Source organism: Botrytis byssoidea (genome assembly GCF_014898295.1).
Source record: "Botrytis byssoidea strain MUCL 94 chromosome Unknown BBYS_009, whole genome shotgun sequence".
Taxonomy (NCBI): domain Eukaryota; kingdom Fungi; phylum Ascomycota; class Leotiomycetes; order Helotiales; family Sclerotiniaceae; genus Botrytis; species Botrytis byssoidea.
In genome coordinates, this window is record NW_024065850.1 from 1,480,035 (window position 1) to 1,503,360 (window position 23,326).

Consider the following 23,326-nt stretch of genomic DNA (forward strand, 5'->3'; position numbering starts at 1 on the left):
CGTCGAAGTCTCACGCGCTCGAATGAGCTGTGCAGATACATTTTACGGGGATAATTTGCGTGAGACTGAGATTTTGGAGGGCATGGTTGTGGTCTACCGATCTGTTCAACTCAACGCGACATCTTCCGGGAACTGTAGCTTGAAGTTTGTATTCTTCATGCCCTCGTCATCTGATACTGATGAAAAGTATAACTCCCCGTGCGCAGTACGTACGATGATCTCTCCTTTCTTTGAGAAAACTCTATGCTTCTGAAAGACGATGATTGTGCGCGTACCGGTATCTCAATCCAACCGTCGGGGCACACCCAGGCTTGGTTTGGTAATGGTGAATCTGTCGAATGTGAACTTTTTATCATAGCTGTCTCGAAGAATTCTTCAAAGTTGGCCATGAGACGCCTTTTATGGAATGCCTTCAACCAAAGTTTGGTAGTCTTGCAGGGACAAAATTATTTTCTTTGTCGTTGTCAATATCCTTTATTTCCGTGGTATCTTCCTCATCTTGTGATTCTGATTGAGCTCCAGGTAGTTCGGTTACTTGTATTACCCCGATTGATTCAGGTGGAGTTGACTCATCTTCTACTTCCTCTAAATCTTGTTTTGGCTCTGATGAAATAGGTTCCAAGATGTCCTCTGCATGAAGTCCTCGTTCCTGAGCTAATCGTAGCGCTGCTTGTCGTTTCCTTTCCACTTCTTCATCTTCTTCTAAACGTATCCTTTCCTCTTCTAGTTGTAAGTCTTCAATTGACAAGGTATTGATCAAGTCAGGCTCCGAAAGATCTGGGGGACTCTGTAATGTCGTCCCTGAACCCGAGCGGACGCCTTTTGGTCGTATTTTTTGCGATGATTGTGTAGTTCGTGATGCATCCCTTGACTGCGCCGGTCTTTTACCTTTACTACTTCGTGTTTTCCCACTGCTCTTATCGTCTGTACCAGAATTTGTGTTTCGCCTTTCAAGTACCATTGCAAACTCGTCACTTAAAGGTACCGCGTCTTCTTCATCACTGGGGAATAAATCCCCTCTCGATCGAAATGAATCCGAAGTTTCTCCTGAACTTTGCGTCGAACTCCTATTTCTCGTGTGTCCTCTCATGAAATCCCGCACATCATCATCAAGATCGTCTCCCATTAATGCATCTGCTTCCTCTCCAACTCCATTATAATCCGATCGATGCGCTCCAGGATGTTCTTGTAGATCTGCAGCGCTGGGTTTGTATCTCAGTGTTCCGCCTAACTTCCAAGGTAAACGTCCTAGAAATCCTATAGCGCTTGTACTCGGTATAATCGTAGGGTCGCTTTCTAATCCTTTCTTTCTTCCTCTTGTTCCGTAACTCATCCCTCTCTTCCTCTTTGGCGCTTCATTCACATTTCCGGAATGCGATCCACTTCCTGCCAATAGTCTATCCAACTCATCATTTCCCCATCCTCCTAAAATGCCTTCATCTTCATCCCAATCGTCATAAAAATCGAAACTAAACTCTGCGCGTCCTCTTGTACGCCCTCTTTCCCGCAATCTCCTCGCCCTTTCTTCCTGTCCCGGAAAACATTGTGCTGTACACGAATTGAAGCCGTTACCAATAGTCGAAAAGCAAGGATTTAAATAATTATGTTGAAAAGTCCATATTCCTGCCGCAGCATTTTCTGTTGCATGTTCCGCATTCTGTGAGAATTGATTCCAGGTCTGTCGGATACGAGGATCTTCGAGTAGTGGTGCCATTGTTTAACGGACAACAGATATCAATTTGCGCGAGGAGAACGACGCGGTATTTGAGGCATCCAGGTGATTGTGGGTCTCAATGAAGCATTATAGTTATGCGTTGTGAATTTACTGCAAGGTGAGTTTGACATAAGTTGCTTTGTGAACATGTTCATCTGGATTGGAGGCGGGAGGCGGGAAGCGGGTATGATAGGGTGGCATTTTAAGCTAGATTGCATGAGGTATAGCGTATATGTGATTGGATGTCATATCTCAGCCTTATTTACACAACTAGTACGAGTATTGTAATACATTAACATCAACAACAACATCAACGATCATATGCATCAGAACCTCAATTATATACCTTCTATTACATGTTGAATATGTTGTTGTTATTATGATTACTCTTATAAAGTGTTGATACCATCAATTTCTACTCCTTTGCCCCATTGTTACTCCAATTGCTTCTCGTCATCTATTCTGATTTGATCCTTCTAAAGACACTTCCACTCCACCCGTCATCGGTGACGATGTTCTCTCGAACGAGTTTATATCCACCAATTCTGGGTAATATTTGAGCCCAAAGTAACCAGTAAATTGCTCCTGCGCCGAAGAATGCAATGCCCACAACACAATGAAGGTAGTATGGCAGACTCTCGTATACATTTTGTCCCTCATCAGGTGGAACAAATGGTGCAATGACAAGGTAGACATTCGAGAGAAGGAAAAATGATACCACAGGCCAAGTAGCACGGAAAGGTGGGGCCCAATGTTGTGGATGGCGATCCGCTGAAAATGATCGAGCGTAAAGGATGAGCAGAGCGAGAGATACAAAGACATTCACTACCGCAAGTGGGTATGAGATGACACTGAGTGGTGTCAGTTAAACAATAACAAGATCTTGAGGGAACGGGGACATACTTCAAAATAAAGTTATAAGCATCTCCTGGTGGTGGAGCTAACATAATGATCACAGACACCAGCCAATGTTCAAAGAGGCCCATGAATGGTGTGTTGAAAGGCTTGTTACTTGCCCAAAGTCGGGAGAATGGCAAGATTCCTTCTCGACCAATTTCTTGTACAACTAAGGATTGTTAGCAAGATATTCTGATGGAAGTCATATGAAGCGACCTACTTCTGCCTTGAGAGAATATGACACTAAGAACATTTCCGAATGCTGAAAGGGCAACAAAAACAGACAATACACGTTCAGCGCGGGATCCGAACATGTTTCTGAAAAATGAAGCAGCCAATATACGACCCGAAGTCATGATTTCTTCCTTTGGCACGGCGGCAAAATAAGCAATCTAATCTATACATCAGCATGATTCCCTGGCAAATTCCTATCTCGCCAACATACGTTTGCAAGCATATAAAGCACACCAACTATAGCGAGAGCTGTTGGTGCGGCCATCTTGAGTGTTCTGACTGGATTTTTGGTTTCGGAGAGCGCATAATTGGCATTGCTATAGCCGATATAACTCCAGATGACGTTATAGAGAGCTGTGACAACTCCGTACCTACACAAAGTCAGATGATGATTTGAATTGAGGGAAGTTTCCTTACGCGCTACCAGTCGTTCCCTCGAAGGCATTTGTAAAATTGTTTGGCTTCTCGATCCTGAGATAGCCACCGAGCGCAACAAATCCCGAGATGATGATCAGGAGAAGAATCAGAAGCTTGATGACACCCAAAAGATTTTGAAGTCTCAATCCCCATCTTACAGAACAGCCATGAATCAAGAAAGCGGCTGTGATACAGGCCAATCCTACTCCACGCTGGTTCCAACGAGTTACCTCAACTTCGGCGGCACTCAGAATGTATTCTCCAAATACCACAGAATTTGAACCCGCCCAACCGAGGAGTACTACATACATAGCATACATACTAGTGATGAGGAACTTTGGTCTTCGGAAGACATATTCGAGATAGTTCTTTTCACCACCGTTTCGTGGAAGTCCGGTACCAAATTCCATATATGTCGCAAGACCAGCTGCGGCAATCAGCATACCTGCAACCCAGATAAAGAGTGCCAGTCCGACAGATCCGGAAAGAGCAACGATGGTACTTGGAGTCGAAAAGATTCCGGTTCCGATCATGCGATTGAAGATCAAGAAGATGGCTGAAATGGGGCCAATTTGACGGCGCGCATCGTTGGTTCGATAAGCCGATTCCCCTTCTTCTGTCTGAGAGTCAGAAATCACGAGCTAGGAAGACCAGTCGATTATTAGGATGGTTCTCTAATTGTACCTTGACTATAATTGCTTTGTGTTCCAACTCCCGTCTTTGGGCTTTCTCCAATTTGATCCGTCCCGCCATATTTAGGAAGATTCGATGAGTTATTTGAATAGTCTCTCATATTTTTGGCGTTGATTTCTGGAGAACAGAGATCCTGTCGATATTTTGGATACCACTGAAGCTCTGAATTCTATGACGGTTCAAGGGATATTGGATAGCCGAGTGAGTACTCAAGGTTATGAATTATATGTGAAAGGGCAATAAATCGAGGGTTTCGCTAATATTACAAAGTAAGAAGGTTCAGCAAAACATCAAAAGGTAATCAGAAGATTCTTAAGTGTACATAAGAACATGATGGATATGGTGAGATGAAGACGTGATATTAATCCAAGCTTCTACAAGAAGTTAAGAAGAACAAATCTAGATAGTATGACGGATGTGAAGCTAGGCATGCCGTCGTGAACCGAAAGCTGTCAAAAGTTTCGGGATTAAGTGGATTTTCATAGGTAACTCATTTCTTTCTCATTGGTTCACTGAATATGGGATTCAATTAAAGATGAAATTGATTAGGAATTGCGAGGATTGTTGGGTAAAATTTGCGATGTCGTGATTTTGCCCAGCGGGAGCTTAATATTGATTTTCTCCGACATGCCCCACTCAGTGTACTATGCTAGAGCCATCTAAAAGAACCTTCCTCTTCCATCGATAATAACAATTGGTATGTCTTTCGACTATGTGTGAAAATCATGCATCTAGATTTTCTCAACTCCTTTTCAACCGCCACAAGACATTACGGAAATCCTGATCTCTTGGCTAGCGGAACGAAATGTTTACAGCATTCATTCGCATTATTCTTACAATAGACATTGGTAAATGTAGATGAGTTTTTTCATTGACTTGTTTTAATGTCTGCTCTCACTTAAGTGACTCAAATCTCACCTTCTCCCTTTCGTCCTCTGCCAAATAGCTGACCGTCCAATCCCATAAGTCTTCCTGTTTACTCTCGTCATAACTATCTTTACTCGACTTGGTCTCGTTCAGTCCTTCAAAGTATTTCCCTGTCGTGCCCTCAACATCAGCAGCAGTCGCAAGTCTAGCAAGTGCACCACCTGATTCTGCTGGCGTATGTGTGTTCGGTATCGCAACCAAACGTAGCAACCAAATCAGGTGTGGCAGAACAGAATTCCAAAGCCAATGCTCGAACATGTTTGCTTCTCTTGCTAATCCAGTACCTGGCATGAGACCAGGATCCATTGCCGTAACGGTGATATGACGCTCAGGGGCTCGTTCGGCGAGTTTACGCGATAGCGCGTAGGCGAATAGTACGTTACAAAGCTTAGCGGTGGTGTAACGCTTGCGGCCTGACATCGTGATCATGGATTCTGGAGGGTGTGCGAGATCCTCTGCGGTGTTGTATTCGGGTTCAGGCATACCAGTCCTTTGTGCTGGATCGTGTGTACCGCTCGAAGTCAGAACCACGCGGGAATCAGGCGCGAGATATGGACACAATAGAAAGAAAAGAAGTGCATGTCCCACATGAGCAATGGCAAAAGTTGCTTCCAATCCCTCGGGTGTCATCACGAGACCGGCTGGGAATTGAAGACCGGCGTTCAAAACCAAAGCTTTAATTTGGGGTTTCGTTGAATCAGCGATCCATCTCTCAGCAAAACTTCGAACGCTTTTCGAATCGGAAAGATCGAGTTGCATGAAAACAGTATTGTCTTGATGTAGAGTTTTGTTGATAGATTCGGCAGAGTTTTCTTTATCGGACCGGGAGGCGATGATGATGAGGTAGTCTGGATGTTCTTTTGCTATCTTGAGAGCAGCTTGGTAGCCCAGGTTAATGGTTCCACCAGTGACGATAATGGAGTTTTTGTAAGCCATGTTCTAAGTTTTTGTTGTTATGCTTGGCGCTTGGTGATCTTGATGATGTTAAACTGGAGCAAGCTGCTGCATTTTAAGTTGGGGGAATGTTATCTATTTATAATTACTCTCATAATATGCGGAATGTTTGAATCTGACATCTCCATCCCTCAATGAAAGGACGATATATCTGCATCATATCTGCCTAGACTTTTAAACAGCTTCGTGTTGCATAGTACGGATTGAATCGTCTCGACGCCACGCAGACACTATTGGTGGAAAGTCATCAGCATAGCAATCATTGGTAAAAATGAGCTCTTAATCCCCACTTCATCTTACATTCTTCACTATTTTTGCATCCAAAAAGGGAAATGTGAAAAATATTTCGTGTAAGGAACGACTTTTGCATGTTCGCTTTAGCTTATTTCCTATCTGCGGATTCGGCGGGGTTTAGATAAACCCCGAGGCTCAGGGAGATGGCTCGCTTATGGTCAGCAGGTTGTAGAACCAGGGGCAGGTTTGTATGCGCGTATTTATTTATAAACGGCCACCTGATCAGTGCGTAGTTCCAACGTTATTGTCAGAACTGTCATGTTCAAAGGGATTGATTGAATGGTTGTGGTTTCTTTGTTGAAACTAGGGTTGGAATTGAAATTAAAAATATGGTTCTGATAAGGTATACGAGCATGCCCATGTTGTCGCAATGTTAGCAGCAGTGGGGGTTCAATGTCAAATCAGGAGGAAAGTCTGTTTTAATGGACGAGAGCTATAGTTAAGTATCGGTGGATGGTCAGGACAAATTGATTTGGTAATATTTTTATCGTGAATGTATATCATCACGATAAACCTATGTAGGGTCAGCATTGTATACGACATCCCACAAGTTTTTGCCAATGACTGAGCTAAGGAGTCGCAGATAGTTGGGACCTTCTGCCTTTTTGGCCAAGTAGGCAGTTTGAACTTTGTCTAACAACTCCTTACCACCACAATTGGCAATGATGAATGCATCAGCAATGCGATCCTCCTTAAGACAGACAGTCATAGCTTTTTCAAACTGGATAGCTGCACGCCCAGCGATTATGCGCACTGCAATTGATATCGTCCTTTTGTTCTAGTCAGAATCAGCTTTTTTGAATTCTCTGGACTAGTAGACTGTATGTGACCCTCCATCACTGCCAAATTTTTTGAATTGCGAAACGAATTCGTTGTTTTAAATTGTCTAAACACTTTGATTGTCCTAGGGAATCAATATCTTTCGTTGCCAGACTTTCAACTTATACCTTCGGAGTTCCTACTTTTCACTGCCTTGAATGTTGAACCTTATACATGAGAATTGTTGAGGGCTATTGAGCGGGGACGCAACCAGCTTCACAATCGTATCATTTATAGAGTCTTTCATTCACATTGCAGCACGTGGATGTTATGTGGAGCTTTTTTTCCGTCGTACTTCCTTCCCTGGCCTTAGTACAAATTGTCTCCAAGTGAAAATCTTTCATTTTTACTCTAAGTCATAGGTAAGATGGACTTTTGAAGTACCTCAAGACATTTTAAGTTTTCAATGATTAAAACTCTGTTTTTAAGGTAAATCATAATTCAGCAAACTCCTCTAGTCTATGGTCTTCTTTCCCCCCTTGCCTTTAAAGTTATGCCACAGTCAAATTTCAGTTATTCTCTTTATTGTGCCTTTTCTAAGAACTCTACAATTACGTCTGATCCAGGCATCAGTGATATTCTCCGGTAGCCACGGGGTGAGGTTTAGTGGAAACCCTCCTGCCACATTATCCACACCATCAATCAATAACACCTGACCAAGGCCTGGTGTCCAATATTTGGTGCTGTATTGTCGAATCTGATCGGTCAGGATGTCTTCGACATCTTTAGCACAACGTACGGGTGGGATGCTAAGAGCAGGTGGCAGATATCGACTAAAGATGAGACAGTCAATACCCGTATCACAAGACATCGTGTGGTTTATAAAACAGATTACAGTAGAAACATGGGGGAGTGTCACTTACTCCCATGCCTTTTCCCAGGCAGATTGAATTAATGAAGGCTTTAGAGTGCGCACATTCAAAGTGGTTCTTGGAGGAACGACGAGATATATATCTGAAATGTTGAAAGCGCGCATTGCAGCGTCACCAAATTGTGGGGTGTATCTTAGATCGTGATACCATCCAAGGACTGCGCTCAGGATATTTCTGAAAGATGGAAAGTTAGCACTTACCCACGAGAGGAGATCAAGTAGTTTCGGAAATTCAACCAGGCGTATGGTGAGGAGATACCAAAGCAAAAAAAAAGAGCTTGAGGAAGCACGACTGAAAACTAAAGACATTACAATCCGTAGAGAATCCAGACTTACTCGGCTGCGTTAGTATATCCGTACCCTGTTCTACATCCTATCAGAGGGAATGCAATAGATAGAGGTGGATCCATTTGCCATTGATTTTCATTGACTTGATCAGCATCGTCGGGATTAAAGTCGTCAGGAATTCCCCTTCTGATATTCATTGCGCGGGACATTATATGAGAAACCCCTCTCCTCAAAAAGTGATCAGAATTCGCCTTTCCAATTGCAATTCCAAGCGGAGGGGGTTGAAGTCTATCATCGTGAGGATCATCAACTCTAACCGCTAGTAGCATAAGCGGCATGGCTCCAGGGGCTCCAAGCGTTCCAAACTGTCCTGTACACATGTAAGCATTATTATTTACTGTTTAAAGGCCTTAGCAAGTACCCGTGAATTTTACGCACCACACAAAGACATTGTGCACCTATCACCTAAACGAGGAACGGTTGGTAGCGCTGCCAGTTTAGTTGCTATTTGACCAGGAGGTTTGCCATTAGGGCCGCCCGCCACTTTAACACCTACACGATCTCTCCAGGCGGCAGGATCTCTTGCTGTTTTATCCAATCTCACATTGCCATCAACCTGTAGTACCAATGCCTCATATGAAAGATCTAGGATCTCCGCTTCGATCAGGTGGAAGGTTGGCTGCACATTAACAGCTGGTATATTTTCACGAAGTTGGTGCACCATTGTTACGGGTGTTATATATCAAATATACAAATGGAAAGAATGGTTTAGAGAACAAAAATTACTTGCTACATTACGATTTATTTCTCACGAAAATAAGTTCTTAGATTGCCGAATGGTCAAGTCCCCTTTGTTTGGGCAGCAAATTCATGACACTAATACATTTGCGGGGGTTTTTAACTAACACAAGATAAAGATTCTCGTAGGAGACAATTCTGTCTTTGTTCACGAATGGGAAAGGCAACAACTTTCTAGGACCAATTGTTACTCGAGATTCACATCAAGATATAGCTACCCCGGTGGATAAAATAGCCCACAAGGCCTTTGTCAATGGAAATGCAATTCGCAATAACTCTATTTGGAAATGAAAGCAAATATTTCAACTCTCCTCAATTTGCTTCATTGCCGCCTCTCGCGAGAATCAATGAAAACTCTCGCATTCAACCTTGCTCTCCCCCCCTTTCCTCTCGCTTATGATAATACAACTGATATTGAAAACAACGTATTATACACCGGACCAGAAATTCTATGTGCTATTCAACCAGTCACCACCTCTAAATTCAATTCACCAAATTTACCGCTAGCAATTTGTAATCAATGGTCACTTGATGCGTAATTAGTAATTCTTCAACTCTTAAGTCCTCTAGATTCCTTCGACTACATCCATTTTATATCGCAATTGACACCAGCCCTATTCTCTGCCGAGTTTTCAACAACTACAAAGTGAAGGATATCGCAATAAAGGAATGTTGTGACTGTAGGCATTTATATCATGTTCTTGATTAAACCACGATGCTAGTACCGAGTCCTCAGTCGCCCATCCTATATCATCCGAGTCTTCGACACAAGAATGGGTTGCCTCGGAATCCGTAATCGGATCGCGTCCGGAAAAGATATAATGTATTTTGTTACGGGCCGTTTCGGGATTAAGAGCACATAGGCTCTCAACGCAATCGTGATCATCTGGAGATTCTCAGTCCTCCGCATGTGCTTCTCTTATTTCTGACAGCCTAGCAATTCTTCTGTTTCGTCTATTTTCGATACGCTCTTTTTGGTCTCTCTGCCTTTGCAACTTATTCTCCCGAGCTTGTCTGAGTCGCGTTCGATGTTCCTTAAGCGCCCCCCGTTGTCCTTCCGCTTTAGTTCTTCTTATATATCTTCTCATAAGCTTGAGGGAGATCTGACCATGATACATACGTTTTTGGCCATACTAGATCCACGTGAGACGTTCTGGAAACCACGAATGAAGAACACGTCGAAGGCAAACTTTAGGCCTCGAGGATAGCGCGGAAAGAAATGGGAGTTCGAAAAAACTCGTCTCCCATAGTTCCACTGGTCGAAGCTGTAGTAAATCATTGATTCTTTCACACATACTGAGTCCAAAGATATCGAATACAAGTCCGTAATTAAAAACATTGGTAAGAGATACCGAAGTAGCGGTAATGTCATCTTTCTGTTGATACAGGCAGTCTAATATTTGCTTGAAGATCTCGACGGGCATGTGATGGCGGGTTCCGTATTCATCAAAGAAATTCGGGAGCCTGTTCGTTCCGAAACTAGCTGTGAGGCGTTGATCCGAAGTATTACTGCCATCACCACGAAGAGTTTCGATCAAACGAGGAATTTGCGGTAAGTTGAGCAACGGCGATACCTCAATCTCTGCGTTCACCATATTAGCTTAATTATACACAGGACCGAGAATGAGGCTTACACGTTTGCGTCGTATTTCGTGATACTCAGGATCGTCAAATTCCTACGCCATGTAATGTTCATAATCTGTTTCATCATTAGGGGTATTTACCTCCGGCCCGCTCTCAGAAGATTCCAGCCGTTCATCCACGTCGTCTCCTTCCTGGAGGTCTGAAGCTTCGTCATCTGCCTCGGCGTCATCATCATGTCCTTGTTCGACCTTAATTCTGGGTGTAACTAACAGCAATGTTAGATTGTTTTCTAAAGAAATGGTACGTGATATGACTTACCAGCAAGTGGTGCCTCATCTTCTGACATTGGTTCTGCCTTGACCTCTGGCTCTTCGACATCTTGCTGCAGTGCCTGTCTATCTTCTTGTGGCTTAATAGTTCGACGATTCTTAGCTAGTTTAGCTGGCTCGCGAGTTGCGGCAGATTGTTTTCTCTTTGATTGCTCTTCCTTCGGTGGCATCGTCGTTGATTGGTATGTAATAGTTCAAAAGAAAAGTCCAGAGGTGTGGCAAGGTATTTTCCCTCAAGAAGTGATGGGAGATTTAGTTTGACAGCCTGAAGCCAAGCTTATCAATCATTTTGTCTTTTTATTTCAGGTTCTGCAGGGCATGTTCTTCAAGGAGGTGACGAGGGTTTCAGTATTACAAGCTTTTCAGCCACCTTGTCTCTATATGCATCAGAACTTGAGTCTAGTAGTATCTGAGATATTGTAGAAGTTGTTGCAAAAAAAGTAATGGAATAGGACTACAATGCTGTAAAGCTTGGGGGCTTCTTGATAATATTAACAAAATGGAACCGTAGTTTCGCAAATTGAGCTTGCCAATCCGTAAGTAGATATTGTTTAATTGAGATTGTTATAGGGAAAGGTTTGTTGTAGTCAAGGGCATTAGTGTAGTAAGGTATTAATGGCTGCTACACTAAGGCTGCGTAATTCACAATTAACTAGAATTATTTGTGATGAAAGAAGAGTTCAATGGCGCCGAAGCCCGAGCTCCAATACTGCAAAGCCAATCCTTGCTGTATTGTGTTCGGCTGAGAACTTCAGATGATAGGAGAGCTGAGGTGAGATGCAAGATTTTTTTGCAATTTCGCTTCTCTTTAGCTCTGTGATGATATATAGAAGAGAATGTATGGAAATAACGGATTTCTAAGCCTGATGTGAACCAAGAGATTTGGTAACCAAGCCTCAAAAAGTCCAAAAAGATCTACGATAGGAAGCCCTACGGACTGGTGGCGATGATTTTTCAGATAACAGTTGACACCATTCTCAAGACATAAAAAACAGAATCAAATGCAGTGTGTCATGAACAATTTTTTTATTTTTAATCGGTGCTCGGCAAGCACTTCTTCTTGAATCGGCCTTGCATCCAGCATCTATACATCTTTAGTTCTTTGGCTCTATTAACAAGTAACCTTCTATCAACACCAAGATCAATGATATCGAAGCCACCCTCTTGCTCTGTCGATGAATCTGTAGCCTGATCATCTGACTCGGGAGGTTTTCCGGTCCAGATGTTGACCAACTCGTCTTTTTCAAAGAAATATACCCTGGTTCCGTCACCTCTAATATAGAAATTCTCTTCTAGGTAACGACCTTTCTTGAAACGCACTTGAGCAAGATCACCACGACCGTAATCTCGAAATAGCACATCGCCACCTGGCTTGAGGATTTTGAAGACATTTTGAACGGCTCGATTCCATTGACTAGGAGAAAGTGCAGAGAAGATAAAGATCATGATCACAACATCGACACTACCCTCTTCCAATCCAGGGGGAAGGTCATCGCCAGCAGCATCCCACACGTCTGCTTGAATATTCTTGGTGTCATATGCCTCGTTCGAACGTATCACTTCCACTGCTTTCTTTGAGAAGTCGCAAGCATGGATTTTTAATTCAGGATTTTGATTATGTTTTAATATTGGATAAGCAGTATTACCCGCGCCAGCACCAACTTCCAGAATGGTACAAGGTCCATAGGTTGGCTCTGTCACTTGAGAAAGAATTGGGAATTCTTGTTGGAGCCACTTTCGATCTTTGAAGAAATTGGCAGTATTATTTTTGTAAAAATTGTTCCACCATTTGGCGGGATCGGAATTGAATCTGCCTTGGGAAATCTGTTAGTTTTTGGCAGAAACAAAAGTTCAAAAATTTTCAGAAATTAAACTACAGTCAGATAGGAGCGAAAGACGTTGCTATATTTGTATCATTCAGAGGCTAGTAACCTCAGATGAATTATGATTTATCGTCATAGTAGCTCTGTACCAAAAATTGGCACAGTGTGTTGGAAAAAGAGAAAGCGAAAAATACATACTTTTGTCAAATTCCGATACAGGAGCTTCGCGCTGCTTCGCATATTGTAATTCTGCATACTCCTTGTAAGTATCATCAGTCTCGACATGATCCCATGCATTAAACTCGAAGACGTTGTCTTTTTCACTGAGATATCGAGAACCAAATTGAAACGGATCTGATCTCTTCATGTTGTTTTCGGGATTATGAGAACGATGGGGAAGTTCGGGACGATCATTAGCCACGGATGATTCAGGATCCTGAATAGTCAAGGCAGCAATATCCTCAACAGCAACAGTACCTTCATTACTTGGTGGAATCTCGTCTTGAGACATATTTAGCAATGAGCAACGTTTGAAATTGTATTGAGGTTTTGTGCAAGGGAGAAACGAAACGGTCGTCAAGATTGAAAATTTATTCTATCAACATGATTATCCGTGCACGCGCTAGTATTGATTTAGAGGGCGGTGGCAGCTTCTGTCAAGGAACTAAGCCACTTACAGCTTTTGATTTAACGGCTTCCAAAAAAAAGTTGAGCTATTGACGAGGGAGGGGAATTTGACCAATTCGAATTGTCAATGAGAGTTTTGAATAATGGTAAGTGGTTTTGTGGTCGCATAGGCATCTTCATATTGAAACTTGTTCTAACAACTGTACAGGATTCAAAATCTCGAATTGCGCAAGAAAAGCTTGCTGGGCTGGAGAAAACATCGGCACCGTTCGAGGAACAAATTCGTGAAGCTGGAAAATTTGTTGACATTGATTTGGATAAGGTTGCTACTGTTTTGGATCATCAAAAATGCGAAGAGAAAGCCTTCAAGAAGAAATGTGCAGCAGGTTCGTTTCATGGTAGAGAGGAATGGCTTCTACGATGGCTTTTGAAGAAATTGCAGTCTCCCAAGGATAAAACTGCCAGGTATATTGTTTATTACATTCTGGATTGGAGATCATAAGCTAACAATGCTCCCCTAGGATCACACCGTCATCATGGCACTTGTTTCGTTTATTGTTGAATGCGATCCCGCTAGCGAACACTGCACGCATGCTCACCGAAAAGAAGTTTATCGTCACGCTACAACAGACATTACAAGAAGCACAAGAGATCGGCGACATTGAAGATTCTAGCATAGAGGCACACAATGATTTAACGTCAGGGTCGGAGTCAGGGGAAACATCAATTATTTCGAAGAAGCGCAAACGGACCGGGGAACTAGTCACCCATACGTATCATGGTCCGGCCAAGGGCCTTCGAGCTTTGGTTATGGCGATTCACACTGCTATCAATAGTATCGTTCGATCCACCAAAGTCTCTTCCTCCCAAAGAATAGCAGGGAATGGTAGAAGTCCAGCTTTTACCACGGAGTATATGCGAGCGGTCGTGCGAACCACGCCTGAAGCGTCCGCCATGGTTCTAGGTTCTTGGATGTCTCTTTGCCAGATGGTTTTAAGTCAAAATGCTGGTCTGGTTACATCGTCCCAATTGATGTCCCCCTTTATCGACATCTGGGACTACCGCGTGGTAGGAACTGAAGACCTCATGCAATTTTCTCTTCATTGCTCAGAACCTTTACTAGCATTGTTAAAAATGATGAAGGTAGATTCATCCACACAGGATTGGAAGGAAATTTTGGAGAAATTGATTGCTCGAAATATCATAATTCCTTCAAAAGCGAGCGCCGGGGAAAAGCAAGATTCTACATTGTTACAGAGTTTGACGAGAGTTCTAGTTCTGCAAGATGTCGCAAATGCTCCTATCCTTTTTGACATTGCGATCCGGTCTTTGCAGTCTAATGGAGACCGCCGAAGACGACCATCAGATAGTGCCTGGCTTCAGACCGTATTCACAACCTTAAAAGCTGCCATGCCCCCAACTAAAACAGCAGCGCATAATTCTGCCATCCGCGAAATACTTCAGCGCTCCATTCAACACGAAGTGGATCTTGGCCTCCCAGAACTGAAGAGTTTAACGGCGGAGTATGTTGTACCTGAGGGAAGCACGGATTGGGACCTTCTGGAAACCGTGATGAAACTCGATGCCAATGTCTTCCTCATTGCCGATAGCGACAAGAATTTATTGAACGATGTATTGGAGCGGGTTACTAACGTCTACTTCGAGTCTACCTGGCTCGAACATTCTCGACATATTGTATCCGAGATTGTCGTTCCTTTGATGGATGAATTTGCCAAAGCTCGTGATCTATCAGGATTCGTGCGCCATTGGTACTCTCAGCTTGTTAAGTTTGAGCAGATGCGAAAGGAAGATGCAATGTTCCCGGCGGATGCCTTTTGTGCTTGGGAGGATGAAGCCCTACAGACCGAGCTTTCTAAGCTTTTGGAAAATTCCTTAACTGTTCAACAAATAGTACATTTAGTTGACTGGCTAGCCACTGAGATTATAAGCCAACCTAACGCTGTCGTTACCATTGTTGAAGCTATTGCAAGTTCAATTTCTAGAGAAGATGTTGTAGATATCATCGGAACACGTCTCTACCATGTCATCTTTGATAACGGGGATATTGGCAAATTGAATGACAGATATAGCTGGCGAGCTTGGAGAGTTTTGACTCGATCCTTCCATTGGATGCAACCTCTTCACTTGGAAGAAATTGCTGAGCTGTGGGAGCAGCAAGCGAGCCCCTTTACCATATTGTCCGCCCATACAGCCGGTCAGAAAGGATTGGATAATTTGGAAATCTTTCGATGTGCATGCTCAGCGTGGAATGCGGCCGAAATTGGAACGAAATTGGAAAGTCTTTCATCACCAGTGGTCTTGCGTTGTCTTGAACAACTAGGTCCTTCCATTGGTGCTTTGATTGATCAAAAAGTGGCATATACTGAAAAGTGGCCTATTCACCTCAACACGTTATCACGAGGCGCCCAATGGACTGCATGGTCATTTTACAATTGCCTCTTCCAAGAATATCCACGTGTTCTGGAACTTGGCGTTAAGTTACAAAACAATGCATTCGAGTTACTGTTGAGAAATATCCTCTGGATAGCTTCTTTGGCTAAGACCGCTATAACTGAGGATGTATGGAATCATGAAGCATTCGCTGCCTTATGGTTTGGAGTTTTGCGTCAAGATTGTGTACTCAACCATTCTAGCATCATAAGTCGATTTATCGATGTCCTACTGAGCTGTCAAACGCAAGAAGAAAATCCTCTCGTTGCTACTCTTACATGTAATTATGCTGTCGTTGAATCTCTAACACAACTTCCATTGGAAGTGATCAGCAAAAAGTACAGGGAACGGATTATGCAGAGCTGGTCAACAGATGTCTTGGCACAGTCCCCTGAGTGTTATCCCGCTGTGCTAGCATTGAAATTGAAGATCATGCATCGCCCTACATTATATAAAGTTGGTAGAATCTGCAGAATTTTAGACGTTGCTAATTCAATACTAGGGCATGAAATACAAGGATTTCGAAGAGATTGAGAAATTGATTAAGAAAGTTGGGTTCGAGGAGATGCCTAAGCGATTAGAAACTCTTATTACACTTAGAGAGCTTGTCAAGTTGACTTTGTCGTACGTACCGTTCATACTGATATTATTCCGGCTATTTGTTTACTGATCTTTATTAGACATGTGACTAGCAATCTAGATCAGTCTCAAAATCGCAATTATACATTAGACGCCATAAGTCATTTTCAAGATAAACTCTCAAAATTTACTAGCGACGAGAAGAAGACCAAGGGCGAGAAGACTCTGCCCTTCATCTCCATATCGCATTCATTACTTGCTGTTCTTATAACTAAATCGAAGCAGCTTAATGATCTAGCTATTGTCAACAACCAAGATTTGACTAACCATTGCACATCCTTCAAAAAGTTTCTGCTCGTCCAACTGCAAAGGCGACTGAAAAAGAAACCTAAGATAGATGAGGTTGGGAACCATAAGGATGGTTCATTGTCAGTTGTTGTTATTGTTCAGGCTCTGGAATCTCTGGGCGTGGAATCGTCTGAGATTGAACCTCTCGCAACAGAAGGTCAAGTATATATTGCCAAGTTAAATGAGGGGAGGCCAGAAGTGGTTGATGTACGACAACTATTGCCGGAATTCTTTGCTACTCATGCGTCGAGTAACGAAGATGGAATTCTCGACAGCTCTTTAGAGGCTTTTATCAACACATCTGCCGGTAGAGCTGGCATGAAGAAAAAGATGGAGACATTTACCTCAGGAATGGACAACGCAGAAAAATTACAGCTGATTCAACGTTTAATTGGCAAAGAAAAGATTGGTCTGACTCAACTGGATAAGTTGGTAGCCGTTAAATATGTTATTGGCGCCTGCGATAGTATGTCTAATGTGCTTTGATCTCCTGCCAATTATAGCTGACACTTCATAGATATCGGACACGAGCCTGCTGATGCAAAGAAATCTCAAGGATCAATGGATCTCTGTCTAGCATACGATCTGTTTTGCACGCAGATTATCAAGACTAATTCATATCGAGTATTTGCTTTGCTAGGGGAGATTATGGAGATGATGTTGAAGACAAAAGTAAGAGTCTTAATTCTGCAACCTTCCAGAAATGTAGCTAACAAATCTGCAGCGTCGTGCTCTCTCCCAATGGTCTATTGATCGCACTCTTGCGACAGTTGCGATAATATGCTCTAGCAAAGGGCCTTCTCTTCCTCCTTCACAAGCAAGCAATATCTTCATTCGTCTGTGTACATTAATGAAGGTTGTTCTTACCAACCACCGCTTCCGTCTCGAGGGCCATCTGCACTCTGTCATCCAAGTTCTACAACCTCTTCTCCGCTGCCTCTTTACAGCCCATTCGCACACCTCTAAGAGGCTTCTTCAGGCCTTTACCCCACCTCTCTGGCTCCCACATTTTCAACCAGGCATCACTTCATCTTCCTCTAATACTCTCTCTCCAATAGCAGCTGAATCTTTTACCCGTCTTCTCACCCTGATTTGCGACCCTACACCTAACTCCATTTCTCATTCATCCGTGAATAACCTCACATCTGCTGTCGCCAAAGCCAAAAAGATTGCTGGTCAACACATGCACATCATACTTCAGACATACATAAAATTCAATCTCGAAATGACCATGAAGTCAGAGGTTAGAGCTGTTATGACACCTGGGCTGTATGCAATATTTGGATGTACAGATATGGAAGGTCGCAAGGCTGTGGTTGATGGGCTGGATGCCAGTGCTAGAGCAGTTTGGGGAACTTTGTACAGAGATTGGGCTCGATTCGGAAAATGGAAGGGTGCTTAAATCGAACACGGTCAAGGTTTATATAGAAATAAGCGGAATTTAGTTTACATAGTGATATTCCACATATGCCGAAGTGATAGAAGGCTAGATAGATACCAGATGTGGAAATGTGTAATACGATTGTTCAAAACTATTTCCAATAGATTCTTCACAATTTACTATTCGCTACGTCATATCCTACTCTTGCTTCTACACAGCTTTCCGATGGTATAGCTATGTGGTATTTTGTACATATAAATATCGATGGATGTACTACTAGGTGTGCAATACTATCTTTGATATAAGTTAATCGGCTTCATACGATGCTCGGGATGTCATGAACGCCATATAAATAACAGTTGTTGACCATTCGCAGGATCATCACCCCGTACTCTAATGAGCCAACGTTCCTGTCCGCCGCTCATTCGTAAATCATACAAATTACATCACCCCGACTTCACCGCCCCCGGCCAAGAATTCTTCGCCTCCCAACCACACACTTCTCATCCATCCACCAATTCACCATTGATTCACTACCGTACTCAATCTCTCAAACAAATAACCGCACAAGCCCTGACCCGCATCAAAACAAGCAAACACACTCTCTCTTCTCTGGCTCTCTTGGCAAGACCCCGTTCTGAGTTTCTGCTAACAATTCTATAGACAAAAAAAAGATTATTCGGGCAAGATGCGGTGACCACGTGCTGTCATCAATGTGATTTAAATAACTCGTGAGACGTAACTCGATTGCTTTCCTTCCCTACTCCATTTCCTTACTCATTACCAATGCCCACTCCTTCACACCACATCATTGATTCAATACAATTACTTAAAAAGAGGAGGCAGTCCTGAGCCATTGGGGTTAGACAAAGTAAGTGGAAATTTCATTACAGAGAAGAGAAAGTGTGTTTGCTACACTCGATACAATTTTTTTGTTAAACTTTTCTGTAGGAGGTGTAGATTATAATAGTAGGGAAGTGATGGAAAAATCATCACATGAAACATCTGGTGAATTTCAAGGCATTGTTCAGGAATTTTTGATCGACTTCGATGAAAATTCAACATCATGGTACGAAGCGCAACATGTCCTTGGCAAATCATCCAAGTGCAATGTGGGCAAGTAGGCACGTCGGTGATTATCATCATTTGGTGGTTTTGTAGTATTATTAGTTTTGAGTTCATGTCTTCGCAATGATAGTCAACCAGTTTCCAGGAGGGCCCCGCACAAACAAAATGTTTATTTATGTTCCGATTTCGATTTGCGCAAAATCGAGCATGAACCTGGTGGGTATGGCGCAAACGATATCTCATCTGTAAGTCGTCGCGGTACAGCGACTGCGACAGAATTTTTGAGACTAGTAGCCACCATCACTAGATCATGAGAGCGACTTTGTTTGCCCGCAAGAGTTCTCAATCCTCATTTTCACCCTGCATAGTTCTTCAAGTGACCATGTGCTTATGTGCTTGATCCCCGCGCATAGGTCTCCTTAGATACCTTTGACTTTCACATCTTCGCCCTTGATAGCGCCTCCACTGATTTTCTCCAGTTCCTCCTCCAGTTCCTTTATTTCCCTACGTTTGCCTGCTTTCAATTCATCCTTCTCCAATTTTACCCAGCCCCAATAGGTCAATTGATATATGAAAGTTGCCATCAAAAGAGTTTTTGCGATAGGGCGAGTGAAAGTTTTGTAAAAAGTGCGCTTGGCAGGTATTAGCTATGGTGTAGAATTAAATCTTCGAAGATACGTGAACTAAAATAATGCATCTACTGAGAATAATCAAACGGCTTACAGTAGGTGAAGGGGTTTCTGAGGATGCAAATCGTCGTTGCGATGTGGATGCGCCGTTCCTTGTCAGGTATTTTGAACTCCTCAAGAGACTCATCGAAGTGCGATTCATTTTGCCTAGTTTTTTTCCTTCTTTTCCGCTTCACTTGTTTTATTTCCAATTGTCGTTCATCCCATTCCGTCACATGGCATCAAATTCGAGCATTGAAGTGAGGTTCAAAAATGCCGTATTGAACGATCGGGTAATTATCGGCTGTTTTGTGGTCCACTTATTTGAGCTTCAAGCAATCCACATCGTGCATGTCGCGAGGCTGCGACTTTTATAATGTAATTCAATCATCGACGAAATTACATGAAATTCGTCCGTCTCACTTAACTCAAACCGCTTCTGCTTATTAAGAGATCTCCAATACATTGAAATAGCATGGCTTCTAAAAAATACGCGCTTCTTCCTATGGAGGAAGAGGAAATAGGTCCAGTAAAAGTGGTAGCAAAGAGGAAGGAGAAAAAGTCACATCGTGAAAGCTCCTCGCGGCGCGACAGACACCGAGAAAAGTCACCTCGTCGAGAGAGGTCCCCACGTAGAGATACGGAACAGCGCTCCAAAACTATCCGAAATAAGGCGAATGATGATTACGAGGAACGATGGGGCGACGAAGAATATATCTCGGAGGACGAACCGGAATTTCAGGAGCCTGCCTCAAAACGGGTCAAAACAGTACATTCAGACGAGGATATCTCGGATTCAGAAAAAGAACGAAGGAGAGATCAAGCAGAGAGAGATGCTTTCGCGCAGAGACTCTTGTCGAAGAATTCCGACAAATCGAAGACAATACTCGAGGATAGATCCGATCCTATCATGGCACAGAGAAGAGCATTGGCCGATGATGCTGCTGCAAGACGTGCTGCAATGCCAGATCTGAGGGAAAGGTCGAGGCAAGAATATTTGAAGAAGCGTGAAGCGGAGCGCCTTGCTTTGCTGAGGAGACAAGTCGAGGATGAAACGAGGGAGCTGAATGATCCATATTCCAATTTATCAAAGAAGGAGAAAGCAGAATTTGCCAAGAACAGAGAGCTTCTTCGACTTGCCGACGAAAGATTAAGAATTGATGATCACCGAGACGGCTATTCTATGCCCGACGACTATATTACAGAAAAAGGGAAGCTCGATCAGAAGAAGAAACAAGATGCGCTATACAAACGCTACGTCGAAAGAGATGAATATGGCCAGGAGAAATTTGTTTCCGAACACGAAGAATGGGATAGGCAACAAGAAAAACTCGCCAGAAACCAGATCCAAAGCACCGAACGAGTCGACCAAGGCGAATATGATTATATCTTGGACGAGGAGCAAGGGATTAAGTGGATCATGGATTCGAAATTACCGGGACAAGGCATGGATAAAGAAGCAAGATTTCTAGGTGAACAATTGAAGGCTGCTGAGCAGAAAGCGAAGACAATTGAGGAGACGAGGAAAAATCTTCCAATCTATGCTTATAAGGACGAATTTTTGGCTGCTCTTGATCAGTTCCAAACTATTATCCTTGTTGGTGAGACAGGATCCGGTAAAACTACACAGTTACCACAGTATCTCCACGAAGCAGGGTATACTAAAGATGGTATGAAAATTGGAGTAACCCAACCTAGAAGGGTGGCTGCCATGTCCGTCGCTCAACGTGTGTCAGAAGAAATGGGATGCAAGATCGGAAATGAAGTTGGTTACGCTATCCGTTTTGAAGATTGTACAAGTGATAAAACTCTCATCAAGTATATGACGGATGGTCATCTTTTGAAAGAGGTCATGATTACACCTTCTCTAGACGAGTATCAGGTGATTATGATTGATGAAGCTCACGAACGGACTGTTCACACCGACATACTTTTAGCATTGCTCAAGGATCTTGCCAAAGAAAGGCCAACGATCAAACTGCTGATTGCTTCAGCGACAATTAATGCACAGGCTTTCTCAGACTTCTTCGATGGCGCTCCTATCTTCAATGTTAAAGGGCGTAGTTACCCAGTCGAAATTTATAATACCCCACAGCCAGAGGCAAATTATCTTGCTGCTGCCATTACTACACTTTTTCAGATACATACCTCTCAGCCAAGTGGTGATGTGCTGATATTCCTAACAGGTCAAGATGAGATTGAGGCAGCGGAAGAACGAATAAGTGATATCTCAAAGAAATTGGGTTCGAGAGTGCCCGAGCTTGTTATTTGTCCTATTTACGCAAATCTTCCAACCGATCTACAAACGAAGATTTTCGAACCAACTCCTAAAGGAGCACGAAAAGTTGTGTTGGCAACCAATATTGCAGAGACGAGTTTGACCATTGACGGTATTGTATACGTCATCGATCCAGGATTTGTAAAGGAGAATATCTATAACCCAGCGACTGGAATGTCGAAGTTGGTTACAGTAGCATGTTCACGAGCGTCTGCGAATCAAAGAAGTGGCCGTGCTGGTCGTGTAGGGCCTGGAAAGTGCTTTCGTTTGTACACAAAATGGGCGTTTATGAATGAAATGGAAGAAAGTACTACTCCCGAAATTCAGCGAACAAACCTGAATGGTACAGTTCTACTGCTCAAGTCACTTGGAATTAACGATCTCTTGACCTTTGATTTTATGGACCCTCCACCAACAGAAACTCTAATTGGTGCCCTCAACCAATTGTACGCGTTGTCTGCATTGAACAACCGTGGAGAACTAACCAAAATCGGAAGACAAATGGCCGAGTTCCCGACAGATCCTCAAGTTGCGAAGTCTATCATTGCTTCAGACCAACTGGCATGCTCTGACGAAGTATTGAGCATCATGGCAATGTTAGGTGAAAGTTCGGCACTATTTTTCCGTCCTAAAGGAGAACAGAGAGTGCACGCAGATAGTGCTAGAGCGCGTTTCACGATCAAAGAAGGAGGGGACCACCTCACCTATTTGAACATTTGGAATCAATGGGTAGATAATGACTTCAGCACTATCTGGGCAAAAGAGAACTTTCTTCAGCAACGTTCCCTCACTCGAGCTAGGGACGTTCGAGATCAACTTGCAAAGCTTTGTGAACGCGTGGAAGTTACAATTGCTAGTTGCGGAGCGTCAAATCTGGAGCCTATTCAGAAAGCGATTACGGCCGGATTTTTCGCTAATGCAGCACGATTACAACGAGACGGAGACAGTTATCGGACAGTCAAGAGAAATACTACAGTGTACATACATCCTTCGTCAGTATTGATGGCAAATGATCCTCCTATCAAGTTGGTTGTTTATCATGAGCTTGTACAAACTACAAAGGAGTACATGCGCAGTTGCATTCCCATCAAAGCAAATTGGTTGTATGAGCTTGCACCGCATTACCATAAGAAGAAAGAGATAGAGGAGATGGGAGACAAGAAGTTGGCGAATCGAAGCAGGACATGATACCATAGCACATAGCACGTTGGGTTTAGCCTGACCACTCAATCACCTTTCATTAAATTGGATGTCACCCAAAGTTTGGGATTATGAGTTTCTACT

At 43.0% G+C, this 23,326-nt stretch overlaps 9 protein-coding genes across 9 annotated transcripts; 2 read left to right on the forward strand and 7 right to left on the reverse strand.

Annotated features, from left to right (window-relative positions):
* Positions 1–412: 412 nt before the first annotated feature.
* EAE97_005580 (uncharacterized protein) lies at positions 413–1,714 on the reverse strand (the record flags this gene model as incomplete). The annotated part of the gene is made up of 1 exon (XM_038876092.1): positions 413–1,714. One exon carries the CDS (start codon positions 1,712–1,714, stop codon positions 413–415), a length of 1,302 nt encoding a protein of 433 aa, XP_038733429.1.
* Positions 1,715–2,171: 457 nt separating this feature from the next.
* On the reverse strand, positions 2,172–4,055 carry EAE97_005581 (uncharacterized protein; the record flags this gene model as incomplete). The annotated part of the gene is made up of 6 exons (XM_038876093.1): positions 2,172–2,565; positions 2,618–2,780; positions 2,832–3,003; positions 3,057–3,216; positions 3,263–3,878; positions 3,947–4,055. 6 exons carry the CDS (start codon positions 4,053–4,055, stop codon positions 2,172–2,174), a joined length of 1,614 nt encoding a protein of 537 aa, XP_038733430.1.
* A 794-nt stretch (positions 4,056–4,849) lies between these two features.
* EAE97_005582 (uncharacterized protein) lies at positions 4,850–5,818 on the reverse strand (the record flags this gene model as incomplete). Its single annotated transcript, XM_038876094.1, has 1 exon — positions 4,850–5,818. The coding sequence occupies one exon, from the start codon at positions 5,816–5,818 to the stop codon at positions 4,850–4,852; it is 969 nt and encodes a 322-aa protein (XP_038733431.1).
* A 1,633-nt stretch (positions 5,819–7,451) lies between these two features.
* EAE97_005583 (uncharacterized protein) lies at positions 7,452–8,832 on the reverse strand (the record flags this gene model as incomplete). The annotated part of the gene is made up of 4 exons (XM_038876095.1): positions 7,452–7,722; positions 7,813–7,995; positions 8,157–8,478; positions 8,547–8,832. 4 exons carry the CDS (start codon positions 8,830–8,832, stop codon positions 7,452–7,454), a joined length of 1,062 nt encoding a protein of 353 aa, XP_038733432.1.
* A 1,207-nt stretch (positions 8,833–10,039) lies between these two features.
* On the reverse strand, positions 10,040–10,989 carry EAE97_005584 (uncharacterized protein; the record flags this gene model as incomplete). The annotated part of the gene is made up of 4 exons (XM_038876096.1): positions 10,040–10,486; positions 10,541–10,582; positions 10,631–10,755; positions 10,809–10,989. The coding sequence occupies 4 exons, from the start codon at positions 10,987–10,989 to the stop codon at positions 10,040–10,042; spliced, it is 795 nt and encodes a 264-aa protein (XP_038733433.1).
* An 843-nt stretch (positions 10,990–11,832) lies between these two features.
* EAE97_005585 (uncharacterized protein) lies at positions 11,833–13,153 on the reverse strand (the record flags this gene model as incomplete). Its single annotated transcript, XM_038876097.1, has 2 exons — positions 11,833–12,633; positions 12,841–13,153. The coding sequence occupies 2 exons, from the start codon at positions 13,151–13,153 to the stop codon at positions 11,852–11,854; spliced, it is 1,095 nt and encodes a 364-aa protein (XP_038733434.1). The 3' UTR covers positions 11,833–11,851.
* A 203-nt stretch (positions 13,154–13,356) lies between these two features.
* Positions 13,357–18,205, forward strand: EAE97_005586 (uncharacterized protein). Its single transcript, XM_038876098.1, has 7 exons — positions 13,357–13,415; positions 13,478–13,734; positions 13,791–16,176; positions 16,223–16,344; positions 16,401–17,113; positions 17,165–17,319; positions 17,372–18,205. The coding sequence occupies exons 1-7, from the start codon at positions 13,413–13,415 to the stop codon at positions 18,047–18,049; spliced, it is 4,314 nt and encodes a 1,437-aa protein (XP_038733435.1). The 5' UTR covers positions 13,357–13,412; the 3' UTR covers positions 18,050–18,205.
* Positions 18,206–19,150: 945 nt separating this feature from the next.
* EAE97_005587 (uncharacterized protein) lies at positions 19,151–19,987 on the reverse strand. Its single transcript, XM_038876099.1, has 2 exons — positions 19,820–19,987; positions 19,151–19,728 (listed from the first exon to the last, which is right to left on the reverse strand). The coding sequence occupies exons 1-2, from the start codon at positions 19,925–19,927 to the stop codon at positions 19,516–19,518; spliced, it is 321 nt and encodes a 106-aa protein (XP_038733436.1). The 5' UTR covers positions 19,928–19,987; the 3' UTR covers positions 19,151–19,515.
* A 252-nt stretch (positions 19,988–20,239) lies between these two features.
* On the forward strand, positions 20,240–23,230 carry EAE97_005588 (uncharacterized protein; the record flags this gene model as incomplete). Its single annotated transcript, XM_038876100.1, has 1 exon — positions 20,240–23,230. One exon carries the CDS (start codon positions 20,240–20,242, stop codon positions 23,228–23,230), a length of 2,991 nt encoding a protein of 996 aa, XP_038733437.1.
* Between the last annotated feature and the right edge of the window lie 96 nt (positions 23,231–23,326).

What these genes read in the sequence shown, in the direction of transcription:
- EAE97_005587 (XM_038876099.1), bottom strand. Translation starts at nt 19,927, where the DNA reads ATGAATCGCACTTCGATGAGTCTCTTGAGGAGTTCAAAATACCTGACA. An exon ending in CAGAAACCCCTTCACCTACT is followed by an intron (nt 19,729 to 19,819) that starts GTAAGCCGTTTG and finishes ATACCTGCCAAG; the next exon opens with CGCACTTTTTACAAAACTTT.
- EAE97_005586 (XM_038876098.1), top strand. An exon ending in CCCAAGGATAAAACTGCCAG is followed by an intron (nt 13,735 to 13,790) that starts GTATATTGTTTA and finishes ATGCTCCCCTAG; the next exon opens with GATCACACCGTCATCATGGC. An exon ending in ATCGCCCTACATTATATAAA is followed by an intron (nt 16,177 to 16,222) that starts GTTGGTAGAATC and finishes ATTCAATACTAG; the next exon opens with GGCATGAAATACAAGGATTT.